Genomic DNA, 11,986 nt, shown 5'->3' on the forward strand with positions numbered 1-11,986 from the left:
CTATGATTGCCCGTATAGCTAGTTTTTATATTGGATATGTATGGACTGTATAGAAATACTGCTGAGAAAATGTGTTACCTTATATATGCATCTATTTATATTTCTAAATTAAAGCGTGAAAAAATTAATGAACATGATAGCAAAGGACTATAATCATGAACATTGGAAGCTTCCCTATGATCCATGATTTGGTCAAAACCAGAAAAGTTTTGAGCAGAAATAGAAACAAAGTGCAAATAATAAGCGAAAATAAACAATGTGCATATTTCATCATACTGTGTATTTTCAAAAGACATGTTAATGTGTACTATCCAATATTACCAGCACGTTAAACTTACGTGATCAAACAGTATTATTACAAATCATTTAGGACAATGAACATGTTTCTACAAAAGACACACAATTTTTACCTCCCTAAATTAGTGGAGATAACAGCTAAAATAAATTAAAAACATTTCCGTATTTTTGTAGACTGATGCCATTGCATTGATTAAGCAATCAAAGAGATAGAGGTGTTTCGTAGATAAGGATGCTTCCTTGAATTTTGGAATGCTTTGCTAAGGGCAATCGGAAGCCAAGACTATTTATGAAACTAGGACTTTAATTTAGTGAAGGGACATTGTTCAACGAAAATATTATTTTCCAATTTGATACGCTGGCACCGTTATTGGGATGTGTTTGATGAAGTTTCTTATTTGACACTAGGGTTTGGCATTCAATTAGAGTCAAGAACCAAGCTAATTTTCAAACAAAGACCTTCGCGCTTAAGTATAATGTTCCTCTTCAAATCTTGTCCTTGTCCTTTTTAACTGCACGCGTGTAGAAAAATATGAATAAAACATTAACAACACTTACTAAAGATTTACACATGCATAACCATAGAAACCAGACCATGGAGACCTCCTCCATCAGATACCCACACAAGACCGGAGTAACCAGGAGGGTTAGAAACGCTGTAGACATGATATAAGCCGATACTCTAGCGTTCATTGTAACGAAGTATTCATTTGTCCAAGAGATGAAGGTTGGCCACACAACACCAGCCGTGAAACCAATCAAAAACGTAGATATCCATAAACCTAGTTCTAAATTTAGATAAGCACTCATCAGTATTCCAACAAAACCGAGTGAAAACAATAGCACGAACGTCAATAGGATAGTCTGTGACTGCATAAACCGAACAAGGAAAACACCAAAGCACCTAGCAATGAACTTCGCGAAGAAGTAGGTTGACGTCAGTAGGGAACCTGAAGTCTTTGACCAATGAAGGTACTGGACACAAAACACAGTTAGGTAGCCACTGAAAATAAAGTCCACCGCTGTCACAACGCCGGAGTATACACCTATGTTGAAAAATTGAAGGTATTTTACGAATTTCGGAAGGTTTCCAATAAAGTTCATTTTACGTTCATTCACGGAATGTATCGTGTCAACAGTAGATGTTTTGAATATCACCATAAAGGGTAAAGCAGCTATTATAGCAAGTCCACCGGAAATCGTATACGCAATGTACAGTCTCGATTTTGGTTGCGAAAATGTAACATTCACTAAGTTTCCAGTTAAATTGCTTTCGCTGATGTATGACGTTGTAGGATCAAAGTCGTTGTACGCAGTAGTTAAATTGACGTGTACATTTTCAAGCTGATTCCTTTCCTCACGCTGTTGAACTAAAAATGGCGCGGTTGCCATCGGAGCGAGAAAGGCAGATACGGAGAAAACTGCATTTATTATCTGTAGATAGGAACGCCCTCTTGTTGTTGGTCCCCAAATCGAGACTGCCTCCTTTGTGACAACTACATAAAAAAACTAAAATGATTATCTCTCAAACAACAAGGTTTTCAATACGAATTGAATAAATGCGTTTAATGTCATTTACACTTTTTCGAAGGTATTTACCATTTCGTTTTATGTTTAGGAGAGAAACATAAACTATTTTAGTTATACGATGTACATGCATATCATGAGGTAACAAACATTGCCTTATAGCAAGAAAAGATGACAAAACGAGTCTGTTGTTCCCTTATATACTGTATTTTCTTTCAATTTTCGTATGTGAAAAAAGATATATGGTACAAAGAGATTCGATGAGAACCCAGACGGATGAGTAAGCAAACACCGTAAATCGAGATACTTTTGTAGGCAGAAAGTGTCTGTAGCAAAACAGAATGGTTTTATTTGGGCTTATCTAAATTTGGCCTTTGAATTATTTTAACCACAACATTCAACTATTAATTTGGAAACTTAAACCTTTGGGAAAATAACAACATTTGATGCAAGTTTACTTTTAAAATCCCCCATAAAGTGCCTGGCTTTACACAAACAAATAATATTTCGATCTCAAAGGTAGCAATGCGTTTACAGCCATGGTCATTTAGGACGGCCTCCCATATATATATACGGTGTTACGAGTGGCTGGTGGTTTTGGAGGCTGCTGTATATTCAATGTATGTCTTCTTGAATAACTATTGCCCATTTTTTATATATACATTCCACTGAAGTATGCCGCCAAATCACCAAACAAGCACATCCCACCCGGCTACGTTGTACTTGCAACTTAGTCCGCTAAACCTGCCTATATTATTAGGCTTTTTTAAATTTTTTTTTGCCTAATATATAATCAACTTCGCTTCCGGTTTTATTTTAAATATCCACGTGTAGTTGAAAGATAAACAAAATTCTACCGTGTATATGCTACATGTATATGCAACGTGAATATCGCGAAAGTTATGCGGTACCAGCAATAGTCGTGTTCAATTTGAATATTTGACAACATGTCGTGTATGTCGACCATGATTTTACTTTAAAAACTCTAACTGGCTAGCATTTTGTTTATCTTTCAACTACACGTGTTTTTTTTTAAATAAAACCGGAAGCGAAGTTGATTGGCTGCCGTTTGCTCTACTAAATGTGTATACGGCGGCCATTACAAATGTGTGAAATAGAAGGGTCTCGGAAGTATTTCATTGTACACAGTTGTTTAATTTCATAAATGGGATATAACATGGGGGCAAAGGAGTACATAAGATCCCAATACAAAGGTATGTGTACGTTTTCCCGGCATTGCATGGACGATATATTAGAAATATGCCGCTGACGTAGCGTAGGCCAAATCTGGCCTACGATTTCACATTTTTAAGAGGTACCGCGAGCTGACTATATATTAGGCAAAAAAAAAAAATTCAAAAAAATAAAAAAGCCTAATAATATAGGCAGGTTTAGCGGACTACTTGCAACTGGCAAACCAGTCACCACACTATCTTTATGATAAGCGCTGAACAGAGGCAGCTAGGGTAGAGTGATCTTAAGTCGGACACGATCTAGAGTCGGACATTTTTAACACGTCTTACCGCCCTTATTCCGGTTACCACGTTACAAAAAAACGCTGTCTACATGCTAAATGAAGTATTGACTTTCTAGAGTTGTCTCCCGTTGATAACTTTCTCGTTTACATATTTTGCCAAGTCTGATCGCGAATAGTAGCAAAAGCGGTACATTTCACTGTCAGAGCGGGTAAAGTTTTGTGATTTCAAACTGATATGAGAAGTCATTTCTTTTGATTATTACGGCATGCAACTTAAAGCTGAAGTTTAGCTGTAAGATTTGTGTAAAACAAATGCAGAATTATCTTCAATTTGCCGATAGACACAGCATTTTATCTGATAATTTGGTTCAAAGTCGCAAACGTGATTTGATCTTGAGTCGGACACCAAAAATGTCCAAAACGATCATAAGTCGGACAGTGAATTTTAACATTATACCAGTGAATATATGTGATATATAGACATAAAGAGGTGCTGTAATTACCCTTTTTTCATCATATAAGTTTGAAACTTTCATCCCTTATTTTTTTATAAATATTTCTTATCTATTTTTGATTTTCTAATCAGTCTTTTAAGTTTCCTTTCAGGTCACCATTGGTATTCTTCTTTAATTTTTAATCAGGATGTATGGCAGCGCACATTTTAGTAAAAAAACGTGTGTAGCCCAATGAATAAATTTTAAATATATATATACAACAAGATTTCTCATATTTTATTGGTGCCATCCTGTTGATTGTACAGTTACATAATGTACTTTGTAAAGCAAAGAAGTGATATCGAGTACGCAATACACGAATATTTTTACTTGTCCATCAAATAGACAATTTTCTCTGACATATCAATGGTATATATATCAAAACTCATTCTCTGAATCATTTATCTAAAATATCGGCAACACAAGCTACAATGTAGACACAGTGAACTTTAATTTGGGATGGCCATGACTCATGATTAGCGCGGGAAAAGGATGTTGTCCATCCAGCCATCCTGGAATTTGGACACAGCACTTTTGGTTGGACAGTTTTCAATTCTTTTTAAAGTAATTGGAGCAGGTTCTGCATGTGTTTATTAGGAACACCGGAGTTGCTATTGGCAATCGTCAATTCCTGAAAATGTTTGTGCTTTGCAAAGGACAAAGTCTCCTAGCATCAAAAAATGTACAGTGTATTTCAGAATGGGTTTAGAGCGACAGGTATTTCTCCTTATTCAACTTATGCAACCACGATAAAACACAAACTCAGATTAGGCAAATACATGTAGTTGTTTAATGATAAGGCCAGTGTGCTCGCCACGTCTGACCACGTAACATCGATACATAGTCGCGTTTGAACTGCAGATCCTTTTCGTGGTTTGGTACGTCATGTTCTAAACTTTTACTAACATTGATAATTTTTCCCTGGAATCTTAGTAATAACTGAATATACTTTCAAGGAACACATTATGTTAAAACATATAACAACCCAATTTCAAGCATTGTATGAAACAAAATCAATATACATTCCCTTATTAAAATTGACCGCAGTTTCTTTCGTTTTTCAGTCCATGAAATATCTACAACTATTTCGTCAGGCTCATTTGTTATACAAGCTATATTTATTGATTTCCCAGAGATACACTGTATGTAAGGTGGAAACATTTTAAAGTGAAGTATATAGCCACATCACGTGCCCGCAAACGCACGTGTATCTATTCAATGTCGGAGCAAATGTAATGTTGTAGCATACACAATACAAAATGCATTTTTAGTCATGTGCAGTTTGCTTGACAACTGGCGATATGTCAATTACCGAAAGTAATATGAACAACAAATTTCTTATTTAATGATAAATGACTAATATTTTTGATTCAGAATTGTATAAAATGTTAACTTAATCCGATTGTCCGACGTAATATCAAAGCGATCTGGACTGTCCGACTCATAGTCAAATGCGTCCGACTCTCGATCGAATTGCAGGTTAGGTACTTTATTTGCTCTGTATTGTATTGTAAGGTAAAAAACGAGAGTATCGAAATGGAAATATGATGCAGAAAGTGTGCTCTCTCGGACGGTACCCATTAGATTAATAGTGGTCTTCATATCTCGACGTACTGCTGTTCTGAACACAAAGGGTGTCCGACTTACGATCAGCTTTTATAGGCTAGGGGGTGTTTCGACCAGAGGGCAGAACCCAGAGCTTTCCTCACAAGGGCAACCGCTCAGGCCAAAAGTGAGGCGGTGTCAAGGGAGACATTATGAATTATAAAGTCATCGAGAAAAGGAAAGATAAGAACTTTAATTTAGTCGCCTTTTACAATTATGCAAAGGGACAGTAGGTACAATTCTAACGCCCTACAGACAGGACCATTGACGCTATGGATAATATAAAATAGAAATTAATCAATAATCAATTAAACCACAACCATGTGTTAGGGTTTAATATCGCATTTCATCAAAATAAATAAGATAATGTTATTTGCCAAACAACTGATCCTTACCGACCAGTAGAATCCCGCCTGACATCCCGTGAAGTAGGTGAGCTGCCATCATCAGGTGAAAATTAAAACACCATGGGATAGATACGACTGTTGTGGTGTTTGCCAGTAACGAAAATACCAGTAACATGTAGCGGTTTATTCTCATAGATAAAATTCCCGCCAATATCGGCCCAATCACACGTCCGGTAAAGTATGACGTCATGAAAAATGACCCTTTCTCAACGTCACATCCAGATATAAGTAAAAGATCGACAAATGCAGGGCCAAGCTGTCCTTTGGTCCAACCCTAGTGAAGAAAAGGAATATGAAAATATTTTGAAACAAATAACATATTACGCATGTGTGCAATCGATTGACTTTCATTGAGAGCATCGTTTGTGTACAGTGATTTTTCTTAAGCATTGGTTTTCATATTTTTGACATGCAGTTGTGGTTACATACACTGGGTGTTCTATTAAAGTCAATGGTGCGCTAGCGCACCATGATAGGTAATGGAAATTATCATACATTGGCCTTAGAAACAACATACAGGTACTGTGCAGTGGAAACGTAAATATAAGGCTATGTGATCCCGATTCATATTGTTGTACTCGAGGTATACTTTTGCAGTCCATTAAAACTAAGGGCCGTTAAAGAAGCATTACACTGTTCTATGACAGACTATGACAAAAATAGTAACACGCGGATTTGTCCCCTTTGGGACAATATCTACCTTGACCCATTTAACGTCACATTAAGCCATTCTAGTTCAGTAATCAAACATTGCAATGCTCCTATGAATATCCCTAAAGCTCATCTCTATGATCGTCGCGTGATGTTATTGCCGTAATGCGATGTTTACTTAAAGCACAACTTGATATGTTCTGAACTAGTTAACGAAAATTATTTGAATATTTTCACTGCAGTCCTACATCTTCACCTTACAAAATGGAATTCATGATCATATGATACGATGCAAGGTGTGAAATATCTTGAAAGGTTCTTAAGAAATTGTTATCAGACATGAACATATAAACAGTGAACTGCTTTTAGAATAGCATTTGTGGTATGGTCCATTTCACAACTTAAAACTAACACCAGTCCAATGATTAAGTAACTGAGGTAGAATAATATACGTACTACTGTATATAATGGTACCAAATACTGTATATAGTATAATTCTGAGCAATGTGAAGGCCATTGATTTTTCATCGTCTTTAATATTCTATCATACAGACATCTAAATGGATTTATGTTTTATGACTTAAATAGACATAGCGAATTGTTTTGTGATATGCAATCTATATCCAGGTCTCATTTACATATATACATACATGTAACTGGCATATTCCAGAGGAGCGAAGGTGATCTAAATTAGTAGTTCACTTCATTTGGTCCTTTAAGTCTTGTTACAATAATTTAATACAGAGTCAGCACCTGTTTGTATTATACGAAGCTACATAAAGTCTATGCCCCTAACCATAAATGATGAAGGGATGTTTCAAATACGTGGAACTTGTCTAACGTGACATTACGGGTAACAGCACTGAACAAATACATTTACGTCCAAAATATGGTTAAGGTAAACTGTTTAAGGCTACATATATACTTGTAATGCATTGCTGCGTCTGATCCTACACAAGCCATGAACAAATTACATTTTTCAAGTAATTTTGTTATAGGAAAATTGATATTGTCTCATATTATTTTTTGTAATACATATATAAGATAAAATACAGTAATTAATAAGCGCAGGTATTAAAAGTATTCCTCTGTAATTCATATAATTCATTTTTGTGTAAGAAAATGAGTAATAATTACAATATTTTAGGTTTATTTAGGACAATATGAAATACAAACCAGTATGTTGAATGCCATAGACACACATATACTGAGTAGGACTTTAAATCTGGTATCTTTGCTGTACCGAAGCTCCTCCAAGAATGGTTTAGTGCTGTCCAAAGCCTCATCAATGATTCGTATTTCTTCCGGTGCCCTCACCTCTTTCTCTTCCGGCAAATTATCATCAGGTGTTTTGTGTAGGGGACATAATTCATTTTGAACATCACTTACATCCGTGTTTGTCATGTTATATAGAGGATAAATTCTTTTCCATGAGCTGTGAAAAGAAAAAGGAACCTTCAATTCGATTTAAACCTGGCGTTTGATTTCACTTCTACAGTCTAACTTCTAATTGGAATAAAATATGGTTTTAAACACAGTAAGGACTGCCAAAGACGTTAGCTAGGTGATTGTCAGAAGCTACCCAGTACTGGGTAGATATTTGATTAGAGTTGTCGAAACATACCCGTACTGGGTAAACCTTTGATGAGAGACTATGTTTAAGCTTCATCTATCATTCTTCTGATTGGTTCGTATTGGTTTATGTAAAAATGACATTGTTTACTTACAATTTATAGCTGTTTCTATTATGTGATATCCACGACACTCCAGTGGGCACTCCAGTGGGCACCCAGCAAACCACTGGAATATCGAAGAGGATGGTGTTTATTATGATAGATCTGATTATTGATATGAGAATTAATTTTTAAGATGTTAATATTATTGAAAGATTTTGTTTATTTACAGCCAGGGTTAGTTAAGGATGACATCCACTATGTGTAATGTGTTGCAATGTTTTAATAGTCCTTTTTATTGTTCTACCTCGCTGAAGACATCGAAGAAGCACACCCCACCCGGTCACATTATACTGACAACTTTCCCACTACTTTTATGCTAAGGGCTAATCAGAAAAAAAGAAACTACCACATGTATAGACTTCTTCACAGGCCCAAGCTTTCAACTCTAGGCCAAAAATAAGGCGATGTCAACGGAAACGTTAGAAAAAAAAGTCAGTTAAATAAGATACTAAATTAAGTCGCCTTTTACAATGATATGCAACAGAAGCAGCAGGTATAATTCTACCTACAGGAGATTTATTGTTGTCATTGGAACACTAAGCATACACTGTAACAACACAATCATAATTTATCAAATATTGTTATTCTTATAAAGTAGCATTATCATAGATTATTTCAACACTTCTAATACTGCACTAGTTATGCAGTCAGACGGTTACTTGTTGGAAACTATTGAATAAATGAAATTGAAACATAAATGATCAATGTAAATAAATACAACATTCCCTAACAGAATTAATTGATTTGAATAGGAAGAGATATACGCGAATTTGTATTGCCCAACCTGATTTCTAAATGCAAACATCGATATTATCAAGTAAAGTAATATGCAAACCAATAAAATTAAGTCCTAGTCACGAATATATATTTAGCAGAATCTGCTGATTTGTCTCTAATGATATGCACTGACTGACACACATATATTACCTATGTATTACCAAACATGAATGTTGGACCAGTTTCCACTGATAAGCCACGTGTGTTTGACCTTACATGATCTAGGACTGGGTCAATAGACGTTAGTACGTAACTCAGTAATGTCAAGGGTTACTACGACTGATCTGATCAAATTTGACAATACTTCGTTTGTTTTGCTGTAGCAACACGTTATTCTAAACTAGGCTCCAATATAATTTCCAACACACAGGAACTATTGATAAAGCACTGATACTTTATGTTTGCGCGCGAGTTCTAATATATTATGTTAGAAAATCATAGTACATTCTCATTCTACATAAGCTAATGATTAATATATTAAATAAAAGGAAGAAAAATGGTAAATATCAGAGCTATGATATGCAATAGTATTTATATAGCTGGGTCATAATCATATATGTCTTATTTATATGTATAAAATAATGCTGTTAGTGTTATAAATGCACAAAATATCGATCACTGCAGACGATTTGCCATATTATGTAACAATTATACATGTATATCCATATATAATATGTGCACCATTGTTACAATCATCAAAACTTACCAGTAGATACGATACTTTGGATCTGCTGAGGTTAAACTAAGTGTACACCGTACCACGACGTCCCGAAATTCCTCTGTCTAAAGGCCTTGAACGAGCACACTGACTTAAAATCTGACGTCATTACCCACACAAATATATAAACTTCCAAACTTCGTATATTAGATGAAACGGCCAGGTGATTTTCATATCATGTCCACAGTCGATTGAGTAGGACTTAACTCGACTTTCTGCCATTGTCATAAGGCCACGTAATAGGTCAAGGGATTACATCATGAGTAAGATATCATGAAACAACTCTTTATTTTGACCCCTCAGTCTTAGGAAATTACTGCAGGTAGGGAGTTAAAAATGCTTAAAGCTAAAAGTTAATATGGTGGCCCTTATACACCAAAACAACACAGTTTGTCGTTGTTTCCTATAAAAACGCTGTCAACAACCACAAAAGCATATTGTTTTTTCAATAGGTGTTGTACAATTCTTTTTGTCAAATGCTCGCCCCTGTGAGGACGGCTTTGGGTTCTGTTCCTTGGCCGAGACACGCCTTGGTAGGTGTAAGTGGTAGTTTCTGCTCCTGCTTAGCACTTAGCATTAAGGGAGTGGGACGACTGGTTCACCCGCTCTCAGTATAATGTGACCGGATGGTGTGTGTTGCTTGGTGTCCTCGGCGGCTGCATGCTTCATGATATAGCACTATAAAAAGGGCAACAGTTCCACTATACAAGAAGTCATAACAAGAATATACCACAGTCTCCAAAACACGCCTTTGCACTTCACACGCAAGACATAACATATACGGGAGACCGTCCTTACATGACTCTGGCTGTTAATAGCACGTTAATATGATAAACCAAACAAAACCAAACAGAATTCTCCACAACTGAAAGTGTCTATACCTTTCTGAGGCAATTGTGTCATTGACATATAGACAGATATATTTCATATCAAAGCGTACAATGTATTGGGAACTGTGATAACATCTTTTATGCAATTCTTATTATCAATAATAAATCTGGTCAAACTGTCAAATTGAGCAATGGTCATGTCATATAAACGCGTTTTTAATATTTGAACATCAGTTGGACTCCAATCATAAAAGTGACAGTACGTCTACTACGCTTATTTGGCCAAGGGAGGCATTAGGAAAGATAAAGTCGGTTAGGAAAAAGAGAAAAGATAAGATCTTAAATTTAGTCGCCTTTTACGATCATTCACTAGGGGCAGCAGGTACAATTCTAATCCCTTCCTGCAATGCTCGAAGGATCAACAATACAATAGCATTTTGATTTTATTTTAATGAAATGTACCATTTTTTTGTTTTGTCATATTATGAAAACGATTCAATTAAAAAAAACCAAGCGAAATCCTATTGAATTCTTCGCTTTGTGTCCTGCAAATTAAACCATTACATATGGTTTGAAAAGAATAGACCATCAACCATTAATAATATAATATTCCCTGTTATAAATAGACACTTCTTATCAACTTAGGTATAATCAAGTATACCAAAGAAGTGTATATAATGTATAGGTATACAAAATAATCACTTGTTTAATCAGGGTCTAAAACCCTAAGAAACGTTTTATATACGGACAAATAAATATTATTATGTAATATTTGGAAAATGTCATGCAATAACTTCATTTGAACATAGATTATATTACAGAGAGCATCTTAAATGAGTGTTCATTTGATATGAAAGTAGATTTTGTTTTTGCGAACCTTGATGAGCAAACATGAAATATCATGCCAAATGAACACAAACTTTAGATACTTTTGATCACATAACTAAAACAACCTACACATCGAATAATCTTAACGTCAAATGTGTCATCTAGCGATGTCCAACATTTTGTCTTGACGTCTGGTCACGACGACACAATTTATAGTCAATGCAATGCATTCCGAGTTATATTAAAACACGTGACATATAACTGGATACCAGGGGATTATCTGAGGAATATTTGGGGCGTTTCTTTACAGCCCATTGCGGGTTGACATACAATCATATATTGTCTAATGTTTAAGTATGAATCCGTACCTGGTGATTCATGTTTAGTCCACCGCATACATGGGAGGCCGCCCTTACATGACCCTGCCTGTTAATAGGACGTTAATTAATCAAACAAAAACAAATTAAATTTATGTTTGCTTATATAGCATAGTATCGTGTTTTAAAGGGACAATTCAGTCTTAGAGAACATGAAAATTTGTACATATATCGAAAAAAACCCAGTTCTAATGGAAATTAGATCAGTTGGTTTTACTGTGATATGCCTGAAAAGTCCATGGTTGTGACATATGTGTAGATG

The 11,986-nt window shown here is 35.5% G+C and overlaps 1 protein-coding gene across 2 annotated transcripts; it reads right to left on the reverse strand.

Moving 5' to 3' along the window:
* Positions 1 to 263: 263 nt before the first annotated feature.
* Positions 264 to 9,904, reverse strand: LOC138314701 (sodium-dependent glucose transporter 1A-like). Of its 2 annotated transcripts, XM_069255179.1 has the most exons (5): positions 9,678 to 9,904; positions 8,186 to 8,258; positions 7,635 to 7,893; positions 5,796 to 6,081; positions 264 to 1,793 (listed from the first exon to the last, which is right to left on the reverse strand). In XM_069255179.1, exons 3-5 carry the CDS (start codon positions 7,860 to 7,862, stop codon positions 784 to 786), a joined length of 1,524 nt encoding a protein of 507 aa, XP_069111280.1. In that variant the 5' UTR covers positions 7,863 to 7,893; positions 8,186 to 8,258; positions 9,678 to 9,904; the 3' UTR covers positions 264 to 783. The 2 variants fall into 2 exon arrangements, with proteins under 2 accessions (XP_069111280.1, XP_069111281.1); XM_069255180.1 differs by lacking the exon at positions 8,186 to 8,258.
* Positions 9,905 to 11,986: the final 2,082 nt, after the last annotated feature.

Source organism: Argopecten irradians, chromosome 2 (assembly GCF_041381155.1).
Source record: "Argopecten irradians isolate NY chromosome 2, Ai_NY, whole genome shotgun sequence".
Lineage (NCBI taxonomy): Eukaryota > Metazoa > Mollusca > Bivalvia > Pectinida > Pectinidae > Argopecten > Argopecten irradians.

Coding starts and splice junctions, on each gene's coding strand:
- LOC138314701 (XM_069255180.1), bottom strand. CDS start 7,862: ATGACAAACACGGATGTAAGTGATGTTCAAAATGAATTATGTCCCCTA. Junction 6,082..7,634: donor CTATGGCATTCAACATACTG/GTTTGTATTTCA, acceptor TTTCTTCACTAG/GGTTGGACCAAAGGACAGCT. Junction 1,794..5,795: donor AGGCGGGATTCTACTGGTCG/GTAAGGATCAGT, acceptor TTTTTTATGTAG/TTGTCACAAAGGAGGCAGTC.